We start from the raw sequence: 17,020 nt of genomic DNA, 5'->3' as shown, positions 1-17,020 counted from the left end.
GTATAGGACACAACTCTCCCAATGAGAATTAACAATACGTATATTATTTTATTTGCATGTTACATGGTGATAAACACAATTGTACCAGGAAGATACTGTGTTTCAAGCGTTCTCCAAAAAGATTACTCATCGACATCTCAATCCACATTCAAATACAGAACACTGAATTCAAACAAATGTATTTTGTGTTGAAAGTTTTTCTTGTATACCTTTACATACCATTTTTAGAAACCAATCGCAAAAAAACATTAACATAAATCAAAGGAAACAGAAAAACGGGACATTGCTGTGTAATGATTGTGTAATTGTCTAGGAATTCCATTCTTGTGACAAAGGGAAGTACAAATGTGACATTCCTCTGTGTCCTACAGTGGGTAATTATCAACAAAGTGAATTTAGGGATAGACTTAGCTTAAATATATTCTAAAAACATTGTATATACAGGTGAGATAAACCATAAGATGGTGGGTTACACATGTAACCATAGCTTGGTGGGATGGATGGACATGTGGCCAACGTACATGACTGGTGATTCATGCCGCATGTATCTCTTTCAATGGCTTAAAACAAGCCAAAGTAACTCAACAGGGTGTGCACACACACACACACACACACACACACACACACAAGCCAATTTTATACAGCGATGGGATGCAATGTTCATTATTAGTAAGAATCTAGATAGACACATCAGTCCCAAGGTCTTAGTCATAAGGGATCAGGGACTGTATATACAGGCAGGGTACAGTGCAGTCAGGTGAGACCCCTCCTCTTGGGAAAGACTTCAGCTAAACGTCTGATGGCTCACTGGCTGAGAAGACTGTCAATCAGTGCAAGACTGCTTTCCCCAGTGCTTTAGCTTTGCCAGGCAGACAGGTACAGTACCCTATTCTAGTCCACAAGCCTTTCAATTCAGACATGTAAAAACACTTCCCATCAAATTATAATACATACCCCTTTATTGAAGTAAACAGACAGATTATTCATTTCTTAATCAGATTATTTTGTTAATAAACTATCGTCCAGAGGCAGGATGTACAGTAGCCAGAGCATTCATTGTTTTATGAAAAATGTAAAATACAGAGATGACATACAGATAGATTCTCAGTATAGCACTAAGGCTAACATACAGCAAGTCTGTTTTTTAATTTTTTACAAAGAACTCAGACTGCTTAGATGGACAACTACCTTACAGTCATGGTTCTAAAGCAGTATGAATTCAGTGGAGGTTTTTAACAATGATGAGATTTCAGAGAGCATTACTTACATTAAAGGTTGGTTTTGTGAACACACTGACTTGACAAATAGCGGTAGACAATGTCATCAAGAGACCTATCTGTTTTGTTGGCCTTTGTTGTACTTGTTGGCCTTTGTTGTAATTTTGGCATTCCGCTCACGGTCACTCTCCATGAGCTTTCATTATAGAAACCAAATACATCTATGTACTCTACTCAAAGACAAAAAAAAAGAAACAATTTAGTTGGAAAGGTACAATAAATGTACTAACTTGACCTTATTAAACCCTTTTAAAAACATTGATCTCTAGTGGTCTTTACTTGCATGGTGCAAAGGGTTGCTGCCATGGAACACTACAAGTTAATTATCAACAAATTACAGACCTATTTAGAAACATGGACATATTAAATTTGTCTTTATATATAAGGACATTGGATTCAAGTATATACACCATTAACGGAAATGATTTAAAATAAATCCATAAATTATGAATTTCCATATGTCAATATGAAAACACACATACAGAAAAGAAAAGCACATCATTCATGTCTATCCAAATTCCAGCAGAATAACTGTTGTAGCTCAAAATTAAATGGAGAACGATGACAAGATAAAAGCTAATATGGCAGGCCATTTCTGAAGCTAAATACAGTTTGCCATAGAGAAACTGAACAGCATATAGTTGGCTTGTAATCATACAAACAACATACGCTGCAACAATAATTACTATTTTTCTTGTTACAGTGGTGCAACAAGTTATTTTTAACATATAGAGAAATACTTTTTTTTAAATTATATACAGTAACGCATCAATATTACCTATGTTTTGTTTGAAGAAGGTCCTGAAAGTAGGTCTTCTTTTTCGACATAAAGAATGAATACACATTTCAAGCGTTTCTATGAGGGTTTGCAAAGAGTAGTTCACCAAAGCATACCTCATGCTAGTCCACAGTTATTGAGCATCCTCATCCTTTGATGCATCCAAAAACGAGGCAGTTAATTTAGAGGCAACTAGCCATGTATCTAATGTAGCTGAGGCTATTTTCACCCGGTTATGATCACTTTACTATTGAAATTAAGTATACCAAGTATAACATTGCATGTTCTACTGTTTTTCTGTAATGTTGATTGGAGTGTGTTGGCTTTGACATAATGTGTATTATAAACTGTTTAAAATCTATTGTTTTGTTTTATATTTTTTAAATTTAGATTTTTGGACAGATATTGGCATATTATTTAAGCAATAATGCACGAGGGGGTGTGGTATATGACCAATATACCACGGCTAAGGGCTGTTCTTACGCACGACGCAAAGCGGAGTGCCTGGATACAGCCCTTAGCCGTGGTATATTGGCCATATACCACAAACCCCCAAGGTGCCTTATTGCTATTATAAACTGGTTACCAATGTAATTAGAGAAGTAAAAATACATGTGGTCTGATATACCACGGCTGTCAGCCAATCAGGATTCAGGGATCGAATCACCCAGTTCATAATGTCTGATAATGCACTGGTTACAATGCCCTTTTCGTTTAACAATACAGTAAAATGCCATTAGGAAAGGAACAGTAACTTGAATGTCTCAGTGCTTCTCGCAGATATCCATGATTGTTGTACTTGACCTGAAATCCCTGCCACTTGGAGGTTAAGACTTACGTATTCATTTGGACGAAATACAATGAACCACACCCCAACCGAAACAAGAGTAATGACAGCGGAAAAGCAAGACTTCAGCATGTTAAAATGGCAATAAATGTTTCTTAGAAAAAGCAGTGTTTGTTCCATTGTCTCCATTTCATATTTTTTTGTTACTAAAACTTATTAATAAGCCCATTCTATCTTCTTATTATCTAGTTTGGTGCATCGGAGCACATCAGGATTTTTGTTACATTACGCAAACAGTCTCAATGTAATAACTGGGTAGGTAATAACAATGGTAGGTTGGTGGTGTTATTAACACTTGAAGAGAAGGCAGGTGATGGAGGCCAGGAGGAGCCACAGTGACTGGGATAGGCAGGCGGAGCCGTTGATGTCTCGGCCCGTACCAGGTCCTGGAGAGAGAGGGACGGAGGGAGGGAGAGAGGGAGAGAGGGAGGGAGGGAGGGGGAGAGAGAGAAAAAGAGAGGTTAAAGACTAACATATTAGTTTTGTTGATGTTTAATTTAATATATGTCACTTCTATGTGATGTAATAATGTGTAAATGTATAAACTGTTATGCCTGACAGGTCCCTGTCTGAGTATCGGTACTGTTGCTATGACACAACAGGAATTCATTTGTGAGCAGTGAGTGACATCTGGTGGTCAGACCATGTAACACATCACTTTCTAGGCCCACATGTAAACGGAATAGGGCCTAGAATTTGTAACATTGTCTAAAGTGTCTAATTTCAGAGACATTTAACTAAGAGATTTTGGAGGACAGCATACTATTCCAAAGTCACTTACTATAGAGGAAGAGACTAGCATTTTGGATCCCGAGTTTGTTGGTTGCAACACAAGTGTAGTTTCCATAGTCCTCTTCTGTAACGTTGGAGATCATCAGGACAGTTGTGGTCCCTACGATCTGGATGCTGATTCCCTGGGCGTTGGATAGCCTGGACAAGACAGCACATCACGTTAGGCATTATAACACACTATGCATAAGACTCAGGACATCTGATTTGTCTGCCACTTTTGTCCTTAGAATACATACAGTAGTAGTCAGCTCGTTTCAAAGAGTAAATAAAGGTTCACACAGTTCCTCTCGTATATTTACATACAAATAATGATTTATGATCACATTGGTTTGCCTTATCATAGAGTCTATTGACATTGAGTAGACAGAACAGTGCACTCTTTCCTGGACATAGACTAGCCAGGTGAATCCAAGTGAAAGCTATGATCCCTTGTTGATGTCACTTGTTAAATCCACTTCAATCAGTGTAGATGAAGGGGAGGAGACGGGTTAAAGAAGGATTTTTAAGCCTTGAGACAATTGAGACATGGATTGTGTGTGAGTGCCTTTCAAAGGGTGAATGGGCAAGACAAAATATTTAAGTGCCTCTGAACGAGGTATGGTAGTAGGTGCCAGGCGCACCAGTTTATGTCAAGAACTGCAATGCTGCTGTTTTTTTTAACACTCAACAGTTTCCCGTGTGTATCAGCAATAGTCCACCACCCAAAGGACATCCAGCCAACTTGACACAACTATGGAGTCAACATGGGCCGGCATCCATGTGGAACGCTTTCGACACCTTGTAGAGGCCATGCTCCGACGAATTGAGGCTGTTCTCAGGGAATAGGGGGGGGGGGTTGGTGCAACTCAATATTAGGAAGGTGTTCGTAATGTTTGGTATACTCAGTGTATAATACAATGTAAAGGCACACTTGAAATAAAGTATGAAGGGCTTCAAACTGATCCCGTCTTTAACATTTTAATGTGCTAGGACAGCTGAGACTGATTTAAGGGTGCAGTGGGTTTGTGCTGACACAAGGTAGTACAAAACATTTGCATAAAAAGGAAAGTGAGTGCACATCATGAGACAGCATAATCTGATGTCGGGGAAACTGAAAGTTTGCAACTACTTACTACTTCTTAGCTACTTTGCAACAACATAGCATGTTAACTAACCCTTCACATAACCCTTTAACCTAACTCCTGATCTTAGACCTAACTTTAAACCTTAAGCCTAACCCATAGCCTAGCTAATGTTAGTCACAACAAATTGGAATTTGTAACATATGGAGGGAGACAGATTTACGTTTACAATGTTACGTCTTCCCCTGAGTCCTGGTTGAGCAGCATTGAATACAACATTTCCAGCTATGGTCAGGTCATAAGCAACTGTGTGAAGTCTGAAGCATCCAGGGAAGGGATCCAAATAATACCTAGTTCATTGCACCATCATCTTCCACTGGTAGATGGCAGCACATGTCTTTTCAATTACATATTCACTTTAAGAAGCCACAACCATTTTTTAACTGAAGGACAGATTTGATTCATGTACTGAAATGGGGCAAAAGGTACAGAAACGGGTTTGAACGGGAATGTGTCAAACAATCAGGCAGACACATCTCATTCGCCGCCTCTCGATGTGGCATGTGGGTGCATCTAAAGTAGGCTATTACAGGAAACGGTGAGTGACAGAAGTAGGATGTCTACAGGCTGTTGATAAAGGAAATCAACAAGACATTGTACGTGGCAGGGAAAATGGAAAATGTTGTCAAGTGGTTGTGACAGCAACTCATGTTGATGGGAGAAACAAAAACGCTTCCCCATATTCAACATTGTGGGAATATCAGGTTCTGTGAAGAGCACTCTAGCATTGTTTCAGTTCACAATGAGTGAGTACAGTGTTCAGTCTGGGTTAACCAGGCTATACTATACCACCCTCCTCTTCCGTGAAGACATTCATGCGGCATAGTTCAGGGGCGGTGCCAGAACGCTGGATGTAATCAGAAACTAGAGAGACTAATAGAGGACCGGGAGGTTCCAGATCAAAGGACCAAGCAGCAGCAACAGTAATGAGCCTCAGAATCCCCAGTAGAGGATTAGGAGGAGCGGGTCAGTCTTGGGAAATGCTAATTGCTGCAGTATCAATAAGCACTAGAGGATTCCTATACATCAGATGCCACTGGGAGATGGTGTGGACATCTCAGTGGTAAAGTAGTTCAAACGTAACAACAGTGGTGAGCAGTCATGACGAGGTCAGTGCTGGTAAGGTTAAAGGGAATTACAGAAAACAAGTTGAGGAACAGGCCTCTTGCAAACTGGAAGTAAATATGCTTGATAAGGTACACTAAGTTAATCGTTAAAGACAAGACATATAATCTACTGGCCGAGCATCATTTGAAATGATGGTATTGTATTACATCAAGGAAGTCGTTGAAGGAGATAAATTAATTACATGCAGAGGTAAAGGAAGGGCACTTAAAGGTATTAGAGTTTGAATTCAAAGTTTGGCAGATGTTTTCTGACCTGAAAGGTAGTCTAATGTGAAGACGAGTCCACATGCCATGCCATTGGCTGTGTAGATCCAGCTATATTACTCAACCCCAAATGAAAAGATAAGCAGAGCAAATCTGGAAATTATATGGTGCTTATCTTTCCATTAATTTTCGATTGTGGCATATAGCTGGATCCACAAAAACAGATGGCTTGAGATGTGGATTTATCTCAAGAAATAACCAAGCCAGGAATTCAGGGGAACAAAACAACTACAGTAACATTGTAACCCGCAAGGTTCCATGGTTCCTTGAGATGTGTATAGGCTATGGGCTCCGCCCAGTCACGCCCTGGCCATACCCATAGTCACTTCCTGGTTTGAGTTCGTAACCAAGAAACTCTTTGTAGTTTAAAAGACTAGTTTTCTCAACTCCATACAACTTAGAACATTCACAAAGACTTGTTTAAGGGATTTTGTATTGATTTTCAATACATTTTCCCTCTGTGGACTACTGCTTCTGTAACGTTTGGAAGGCTTGGTTATTTGGATTTTGGTTTGTGGTTTGACCCTGTGTGCTAGCTGATTCATTAGTGAATATACACAATTCTTTACTAGCCATAACATTTTGACAAGAAGGTATACTCTCACTTCTAATCAAAACATTTCCCATTCATGTACAGTAATGCTAGTGCCTTACAGTCCATTCACAAACCTATCTGTCGTGCGGGGGAAATATGTTAAGAGCCCTGACGCTCTGTCTAAACATTAATAACCCTTGTGATGTGGTTTTGGAAATCTTTAACACTCAACTTAATTATCATCCCAAAACAATTTCACAAATGATACACTTACACAGAGGTATTTTGCGATGCATATATACAGTACCTGAACCACGACACTTCCAGAGTTAATGGACACCCAGGAGGGAACACAAAAAAAAATTGTCTCGAAGCTGTGTTACACAAAAAAACCTCTGTGGAAATACGTGATAAAACAGCCAACAGTAAGTCACTGGCGTAACACAGTTTCTCTGGGCCCCCCTGTAAGGTTTGCGTTATAATAATCAAATGTGTCAGCCAGACAGCCACTCACAAAGTAGATTACCGATCTCTGTCCATGGTGCTGAAATTGCAACATGTCTACGCGACTGCATGCCTATCGAATCGATGATTAGCTTTCTATGGAGCCAGGGCACACCTTTGCTTTAGCTAATGGATAAATGTTTAATGGTAGGCCTATTTTGGTCATCATTTTCTCAAGGTTAAGCCTAACATTTCACAAAGCTATACACGGTGTTGCAATGCTGCCATTTTTAGACTGCTGGCCAGTGGAAATAATGTAATTACTTTTTCAGTAATTAAAGTTGGAAATTCAAACATTATAGATTGTGAAATATATTTTAGATACAACAGAACAGTAATCAGCTACCAATATATTTTTTTGGAATATACAGCCTTTATAGGGTACCTGAACCTGCATAAACTGAGCCGTCATCCCACTCTATTCCAGTTTAAGTCTATTAATTCCAAATAATACATTGTCTACCCTCAAAACACTCGCTTACTAGGGATTGTTCCATTATGCAGTGTACTATCTATAGCTGCAATGAGAAAAAAAGTAGTCGGTTTGAGGATAAATTCAGCCACTATTTGTTGTTGAACTCAGTGGGTTTTGTCTGGCTAATAGCCTACATAAATGGGCTGCAATATTCAAAGTAAATTCAATCCAACTTGAGAGACTCACCTGGTCTCCTGAAGTCCTCCTTTTTTGTGTGCAAATGTTTTCACTATGGTCTGGTTGCGGCCCGACTGTTTTCTATACTGAGTATTGCCACCCCAAATAGTCTTTCCTGAGACATAGTGCAATATACACTGAGTGTACAAAACATTACGAACACCTTCCTAATATTGAGTTGCACCCCCCCACCTTTTGCCCTCAGAACAGCCTCAATTCGTTGGGGCATGGACTCTACAAGGTGTCGAAAGCGTTCCACAGGAATGCTGGCCCATGTTGACTCCAAAGCTTTCCACAGTTGTGTCAAGTTGGCTGGATGTCCTTTGAGTGGTGGACTATTCTTGATACACACGGGAGTGTGTGAAAAGACCCAGCAGCGTTGCAGTTCTGGACATGAACCGGTGCACCTGCCACCTACTACCATAACCCATTCAAAGGCACTTACAGGAAATCTTTAGTCTTGCCCATTCACCCTCTGAATGGCACACATACACAATCTATGTCCCAATTGTCTCAAGGCTTAAAAATCCTTCTTTAACCCGTCTCCTACCCTTCCTCTACACTGATTGACGTGGATTCACCTGGTCAGTCTATGTCAAGGAAAGAGCAGGTGTTCATACTGTTTTGTACACTCAGTGTATGTCCCTTGTGCTGCACACAATTTAAAATGAGTCTCGAATGACGCATGCCAAGATATACCAGAGATAGGGACTGTTGATATTGCAACCACACAACTCAAACGACGGTTCACCAGTATGAACAAAAATAGCTTTTTGTTGTTCAAGGTCCTCGAGCCCTGCATCTTCTAATTTATTGGCTGTCCAGTGTCCAGACGACCTGTCTTCCTATACAGTTCATCTCTTTCCATGATGTGTTGAGGCCGGGAATTAAGGAGAATGAGAGGCTCAATTAAAGATGTTGCAGAACTACTGTTTTTGTGCCCGAGAAAACTAAGGTAACCTGCCTAAATGACTACCGACCCCATAGCACTCACGTCTGTAACCATAAAATGCTTTGAAAGGCTGGTCATGTTTCACATCAACACTATTATCCCAGAAACCCTAGACCCACTCCAATTTGCATACCGCACCAACAGATCCACAGGTGATGCAATCTCTATTACACTCCACACTGCCCTTTCCCACCTGGACAAAAGGAACACATATGTGAGAATTCTACTCATTGACTACAGCTCAAAGTTCAACAACATAGTACCCTCAAAGCTTATCAATAAGCTAAGGACCCTGGGACTAAACACCTCCCTCTGCAACTGGATCCTGGACTTCCTAACGGGCCGCCCCCCCAGGTGGTAAGGGTAGGTAACAACACATCCGCCACGTTGATCCTCAACACAGGGGTCCCTCAGGGGTGCGTGCTCAGTCGCCTCCTGTACTCCCTGCACGGCCAGGCACAACTCCAACACCATCCTTAAGTTTGCTGATGACAACAATGGTAGGCCTGATCACCGACAATGATGAGACAGCCTATAGGGAGGAGGTCAGAGACCTAACCGTGTGGTGCAAGGACAACAACCTCTCCCTCAACATGACCAAGACAAATGAGATGATTGTGGACTACAGGAAAAGGAGGACTGAGCACGCCCCCGTTCTTATCGATGGGGCTGTAGTGGAGCGGGTTGAGAGCTTCAAGTTCCTTGGCGTCCAAGGTCCAAGCGCACCAAGACAGTTGTGAAGAGGGCACAAAACCTATTCCCCCTCTGGAGACTGAAAAGATTTGTCATGGGTCCTCAGATCCTCAAAAGGTTCTACAGCTGCACCATAGAGAGTATCCTGACGGGTTGTATGGCAACTGCTTGGCCTCCAACCACAAGGCACTACAGAGGGTAGTGCATATGGCCCAGTACATCTTCCTGCCATCCAGGACCTCTATACCAGGCGGTGTCAGAGGAAGGCCCTAAAAATTGTCAAAGACCCCAGCCACCCTAGTCATAGACTGTTCTTTCTGTATTGGAGCGCCAAGTCTAGGTCCAATAGGCTTCTAAACAGCTTCTACCCCCAAGCCATAAGACACCTGAACAGCTAATCAAATGGCAACCCGGACTATTTGCATCCCCCCCCCCCCCCCACGCTGCTGCTACTCTCTGTTATTATCTAATGCATAGCCACTTTAATAACTCTACCTACATGTACATAATTACCTTGACACCGGTGCCCCCGCACATTGACACATTGACTCTGTACCAGTACCCCCTGTATATAGCCCCGCTATTGTTATTTACTGCTGCTCTTCAATTATTTGTTATTCTTATCTCTTACTTTTTTTGTTGGTAGTTTCTTAAAACCGCATTGTTGTTTAAGGGCTTGTAAGTAAGCATTTCACTGTTGTATCGGTGCATGTCACAAATGAAATGTGACCCGAAAGCACCATTCCTTTCTGTCCAGTTTCCCTGATGTTTCTACAGCAATCAAGCTGTTTTTACCATCCCTGTAACTGTCGCTTCTGCGGAGAGATCATTTTCTAAAACTAAAACTCATAAAGAACTACCTAAGAACCATTAGGCTCTCGTCTGACATGAGCTTTTGGACACCTGAGTAAGCTCCACTCATTGCACTGGTGCTGTCGTAGGCTTGACCACGGAAAGTGTTGCTGATGCCCCCTAATACTTTCAATCAGTTTGTTATTTTTCAAGACCTGGGGCACTTTTGCAGTCACATTCCTGAAGCCCAAGAAACAAACAGTATCCTAGTACATACGGAAATAAAATAAAAAGTATTTATTACATTTAAAAAAATGTACATCGATGACAGGCGTAAGGGCCCCCAAAGCTCGTGGCCCCCGCCTTCCAGGGGCTGCGGGGGTGTCTGGTACACCAGTGCATCTTTTGCATTTGTAAAAAAAGAAAAAGAAATTGGGATGATAATTAAGTTGAGTGTTAAAGGTTTCCAAATACGTATCGCAATCAAGGATCAAGTGTTTCTAGATAAAGCGTTTCACACTTGACCAAATCACCTCAGCTAATCAAAAGGGACGTGGAATGATTGGAGTCAGAAAGGCAAAGTGCTGACTGAACCCGTTTTATAAAAAAATGGTAGTGAACAATTTAAATATCTGAACAATCATCAATTATATACCTAGACTACTTTTGCAATAAAATAGCAGATAATACTTATACTAAAGTTGCTCCTCAGTTTGTATTTTTTTAATCATCACATTCATCGAGCTTACAAAGACTGTTTAGTGTGAACATTACCATAAACACTTTCACTTTTCGGCTTTGCATAGCCACTGAATATGTTACAGTGAAGCAATCTGAGAGGCTATTACATGACAAGTGTTAAGATGAAAGGAACATGGTTGCCATTGCTTAGTGATCACATACGAATTTCCACCTACGGTTCTCCTCTATAAGTGTCCTCTCTGTCACAGGTGTGAAATTGGTTCCCTGGACAACTTTTATATTTTCATATGACATGCAGTGCAGGCTGGTGGGAGACGCTATAGGAGGACGGGCTCATTGTAATTGCTGGAATGGAATCAATGGAACGGAGTCAAACGTGGTTTCCATATCTTTGATACCATTCCATTTATTCCATTCTAACCATACAAATGTGCCCGGGCCTCCTATAGCTCCTCCCACCAGCCTCCTCTGATAATAGGGTAGGCTCTTCCCCCATTATGACCAAAGGACATGTATTAAAGGGGGAATCTGGGATTCAAACAACCACAAAACGCTTACCTCTTGTCATCTCTGTACCACTCAAACTCTGGTTTGGGCACTGCGGCCGCATCACACTGAAGAACCCCCATACGGCCCACCTGGGTTTCAGAGCTCTTGGCATTCTTGATGGCGGGAGGATCTAAGGATTCAATCACAACAGTTCATCTGGTTCTATCGCTTTCATCAATTAAGGAAAGACACATTGTGGATCTCAATGTAGTAAAAACATCTGGCCGGGAAAAACAGGAGTCACCCCCCCCCAAAAAAGTGACTTACAGTTGACGACAACATTGACGTATTTGACGTCCGGTGTGGCCACGTCATTGCTGGCTTTGCATTCGTAGCGGCCCGCCTGGTTCCTCATGATCCCTGATATATCCAGGTACTCCTCCCCATCTAGAGAATCCGCTGTGGGGAGACAGAGAGAGACAGAGACAGAGACAGAGACAGAGAGACAGAGAGAGAGAGAGAGAGAGAGAGGGAGGGAGATGGAGAGGGAGAGGGAGAGAGAGAGAGAGAGAGTGAATGGAGGACATAGGGAAAACAGGATAGCTTCCAGGAAAAGCAGAACACTGATGTTCAATGGGGCTCTGAATCCATCATTACTTCCAATAAGCCTGATTAGCAAATTAATGTCGGACCAAATGTTCGAATGCAGCATCACATGGACATACCTGAAACAGCAGTTCCCTTAATTAGTCACGTATGTCTCCTGAGTTTCTCTCATTTAGCCTATCTAGGAGTGATCAGGATGAGGAGAATGCCAAGCATACGGATAAGACTGACTCTGCAGTGCTGTCTTGGGTTGATTAGATACCCGGTACAATTGCTACATAGAGTACCATGGGGTAACATTGACGAAGGTACCATGGGGTAACATTGATGAAGGTACCATGGGGTAACATTGACGAAGGTACCATGGGGTAACATTGACGAAGGTACCATGGGGTAACATTGACGAAGGTACCATGGGGTAACATTGACGAAGGTACCATGGGGTAACATTGACGAAGGTAGCATGGGGTAACATTGACGAAGGTAGCATGGGGTAACATTGACGAAGGTACCATGGGGTAACATTGACGAAGGTACCATGGGGTAACATTGACGAAGGTACCATGGGGTAACATTGACGAAGGTACCATGGGGTAACATTGACGAAGGTAGCATGGGGTAACATTGACGAAGGTAGTATGGGGTAACATTGACGAAGGTACCATGGGGTAACATTGACGAAGGTACCATGGGGTAACATTGATGAAGGTACCATGGGGTAACATTGACGAAGGTACCATGGGGTAACATTGACTAAAGTACCATGGGGTAACATTGACGAAGGTACCATGGGGTAACATTGACGAAGGTACCATGGGGTAACATTGACTAAAGTACCATGGGGTAACATTGACTAAAGTACCATGGGGTAACATTAACGAAGGTACCACGGGGTAACATTGACTAAAGTACCATGGGGTAACATTGACTAAAGTACCATGGGGTAACATTAACGAAGGTACCATGGGGTAACATTGACGAAGGTAGCATGGGGTAACATTGACGAAGGTAGCATGGGGTAACATTAACGAAGGTACCATGGGGTAACATTGACAAAGGTACCATGGGGTAACATTGACGAAGGTACCATGGGGTAACATTGACGAAGGTACCATGGGGTAACATTGATGAAGGTACCATGGGGTAACATTGACGAAGGTACCATGGGGTAACATTGACGAAGGTACCATGGGGTAACATTGACGAAGGTAGCATGGGGTAACATTGACGAAGGTAGCATGGGGTAACATTGACGAAGGTACCATGGGGTAACATTGACGAAGGTACCATGGGGTAACATTGACGAAGGTACCATGGGGTAACATTGACGAAGGTACCATGGGGTAACATTGACGAAGGTAGCATGGGGTAACATTGACGAAGGTAGTATGGGGTAACATTGACGAAGGTACCATGGGGTAACATTGACGAAGGTACCATGGGGTAACATTGATGAAGGTACCATGGGGTAACATTGACGAAGGTACCATGGGGTAACATTGACTAAAGTACCATGGGGTAACATTGACGAAGGTACCATGGGGTAACATTGACGAAGGTACCATGGGGTAACATTGACTAAAGTACCATGGGGTAACATTGACTAAAGTACCATGGGGTAACATTAACGAAGGTACCACGGGGTAACATTGACTAAAGTACCATGGGGTAACATTGACTAAAGTACCATGGGGTAACATTAACGAAGGTACCATGGGGTAACATTGACGAAGGTAGCATGGGGTAACATTGACGAAGGTAGCATGGGGTAACATTAACGAAGGTACCATGGGGTAACATTGACAAAGGTACCATGGGGTAACATTGACGAAGGTACCATGGGGTAACATTGACGAAGGTACCATGGGGTAACATTGATGAAGGTACCATGGGGTAACATTGACGAAGGTACCATGGGGTAACATTGACTAAAGTACCATGGGGTAACATTGACGAAGGTACCATGGGGTAACATTGACTAAAGTACCATGGGGTAACATTGACGAAGGTACCATGGGGTAACATTGACGAAGGTAGCATGGGGTAACATTGATAAAGGTACCATGGGGTAACATTGACGAAGGTACCATGGGGTAACATTGACTAAAGTACCATGGGGTAACATTGACGAAGGTACCATGGGGTAACATTGACGAAGGTACCATGGGGTAACATTGACGAAGGTACCATGGGGTAACATTGACGAAGGTACCATGGGGTAACATTGACGAAGGTACCATGGGGTAACATTGACGAAGGTACCATGGGGTAACATTGACGAAGGTACAATGGGGTAACATTGACGAAGGTACCATGGGGTAACATTGACGAAGGTACCATGGGGTAACATTGACGAAGGTACCAAGGGGTAACATTGATGAAGGTACCATGGGGTAACATTGACGAAGGTACCATGGGGTAACATTGACAAAAGTACCACGGGGTAACATTGACTAAAGTACCACGGGGTAACATTGACGAAGGTACCACGGGGTAACATGGATGAAGGTACCATGGGGTAACATTGACGAAGGTACCATTGGGTAACATTGACAAAGGTACCATGGGGTAACATTGACGAAGGTACCATGGGGTAACATTGACGAAGGTACCATGGGGTAACATTGATGAAGGTACCATGGGGTAACATTGACGAAGGTACCATGGGGTAACATTGACGAAGGTACCATGGGGTAACATTGACGAAGGTACCATGGGGTAACATTGACGAAGGTACCATGGGGTAACATTGACGAAGGTACCATGGGGTAACATTGACGAAGGTACCATGGGGTAACATTGACGAAGGTACCATGGGGTAACATTGACGAAGGTACCATGGGGTAACATTGACGAAGGTACCATGGGGTAACATTGACGAAGGTACCATGACGAAGGTACCATGGGGTAACATTGACGAAGGTACCATGGGGTAACATTGACGAAGGTACCATGGGGTAACATTGACGAAGGTACCATGGGGTATCATTGACGAAGGTACCATGGGGTAACATTGACGAAGGTACCATGGGGTAACATTGACGAAGGTACCATGGGGTAACATTGATGAAGGTACCATGGGGTAACATTGACGAAGGTACCATGGGGTAACATTGACGAAGGTACCATGGGGTAACATTGACTAAAGTACCATGGGGTACCATTGACGAAGGTACCATGGGGTAACATTGATGAAGGTACCATGGGGTAACATTGACGAAGGTACCATGGGGTAACATTGACGAAGGTACCATGGGGTAACATTGACGAAGGTACCATGGGGTAACATTGACAAAGGTACCATGGGGTAACATTGACGAAGGTACCATGGGGTAACATTGACGAAGGTACCATGGGGTAACATTGACGAAGGTACCATGGGGTAACATTGACGAAGGTACCATGGGGTAACATTGACGAAGGTACCATGGGGTAACATTGACGAAGGTACCATGGGGTAACATTGACGAAGGTACCATGGGGTAACATTGACGAAGGTACCATGGGGTAACATTGACGAAGGTACCATGGGGTAACATTGACGAAGGTACCATGGGGTACCATTGACGAAGGTACCATGGGGTAACATTGACGAAGGTACCATGGGGTAACATTGACGAAGGTACCATGGGGTAACATTGACTAAAGCTGTTCACAAACAAAACAATAGTGTACTGTATCAACATTTCTCTTGGCATTCCTAAATGGATATTGATTGATAGGAACAATAGCCTGCAGTGAATGCATGAAGACTCCTGAGACCTGTTTAACCTTATAACTAACATGTTTTTCCCAAGCCCAGTAAATATGTGGAAGACAGAGACAGTTTCTGAGTAAAAAAAACCCAGCTAAACCTCCAAATGCCACCGAACCCAACTAAATAAAACAATGAGCACGCCGAAACTGAGCTGACACTCAGGGAGCAAGGTCTTCTACCCGTGAAATGAAGTAACAACCATGGGAATGTCGATACGGAAGACTGTTCCTTTCCTATTAGAGACACTCAAGTTATTCTTATACATTTGTTTGTGGCTAAATCCAAAACGTAAACATACCGAACAACCTCAATTTCAAGTCTCAAACTGCATGGCAACAGCATTCACAGCTGCATGCCCAATGTATCAAGCTCTTTCTGTGCCACACCCATAGAATTAACCCTAACCCTGAACCCTAACCCTAACCCCATAGAATATATATGATAGGATCTCTATGGTTACGCTTATGTTTGGTATGATTGTCTGGTGTAGTTCAATGCTTATGAATAGAGCACTCAGATCAAAGGGTCCTCCTAGCATGGCTACCGCAGCCATATCAAACACACTCATCGTGGACAAAGGATGCCATGATTGGAAAATTAGGATTGAAATCAGTTGCCATGGAAATGTATTGTGGCTGCTTGATCGTTTTATCATTAAGGCAGTTGGACTTCACCTGAATAGATATTTCTTGAGGGGCTAGAGAGAGAAGATGATGACTTAGCTACGATCTACAGTACGGTAGCTTACTTACAGTAGCTATCTAGGTAACACTTTAGTTGGATAGACCATCTGTAGTCACTCTACAGACTTTCAGTAACATTTCTACTGTCTACTGACCCAAGCTCCAACCCTAACCTTAACCCTTACCCAAGCTCTAACCCTAACCTTAACCCTTACCCAAGCTCTAACCCTAACCTTAACCCTTACCCAAGCTCTAACCCTAACCCTTACCCAAGCTCTAACCCTAACCTTAACCCTTACCCAAGCTCTAACCCTAACCTTAACCCTTACCCAAGCTCTAACCCTAACCTTAACCCTTACCCAAGCTCTAACCCTAACCTTAACCCTTACCCAAGCTCTAACCCTAACCTTAACCCTTACCCAAGCTCTAACCCTAACCTTAACCCTTAC

The 17,020-nt window shown here is 42.5% G+C and overlaps 1 protein-coding gene across 4 annotated transcripts in view; it reads right to left on the bottom strand.

The window, feature by feature from the left end:
• Positions 1 to 22: 22 nt before the first annotated feature.
• Positions 23 to 17,020, bottom strand: part of lsamp (limbic system associated membrane protein) — a 1,012,539-nt gene continuing 995,541 nt past the window's right edge. For all 4 annotated transcript variants that reach the window (XM_055896282.1, XM_055896281.1, XM_055896283.1 and 1 more), the window contains 4 exons: positions 11,853 to 11,984; positions 11,595 to 11,715; positions 3,684 to 3,832; positions 23 to 3,288 (listed from right to left, as the gene is read on the bottom strand). In XM_055896282.1, coding sequence (XP_055752257.1) covers positions 3,191 to 3,288; positions 3,684 to 3,832; positions 11,595 to 11,715; positions 11,853 to 11,984 — 500 coding nt within the window. In that variant the 3' untranslated portion in view covers positions 23 to 3,190. The remainder of the gene's footprint in view (positions 3,289 to 3,683; positions 3,833 to 11,594; positions 11,716 to 11,852; positions 11,985 to 17,020) is intronic.

The sequence above is a fragment of the Salvelinus fontinalis genome, chromosome 33 (assembly GCF_029448725.1).
Source record: "Salvelinus fontinalis isolate EN_2023a chromosome 33, ASM2944872v1, whole genome shotgun sequence".
Classification (NCBI taxonomy): Eukaryota; Metazoa; Chordata; class Actinopteri; order Salmoniformes; family Salmonidae; genus Salvelinus; species Salvelinus fontinalis.
The sequence above is the reverse complement of the archived record's forward strand: the minus strand, read 5'-3'. Positions and strand labels throughout refer to the sequence as shown.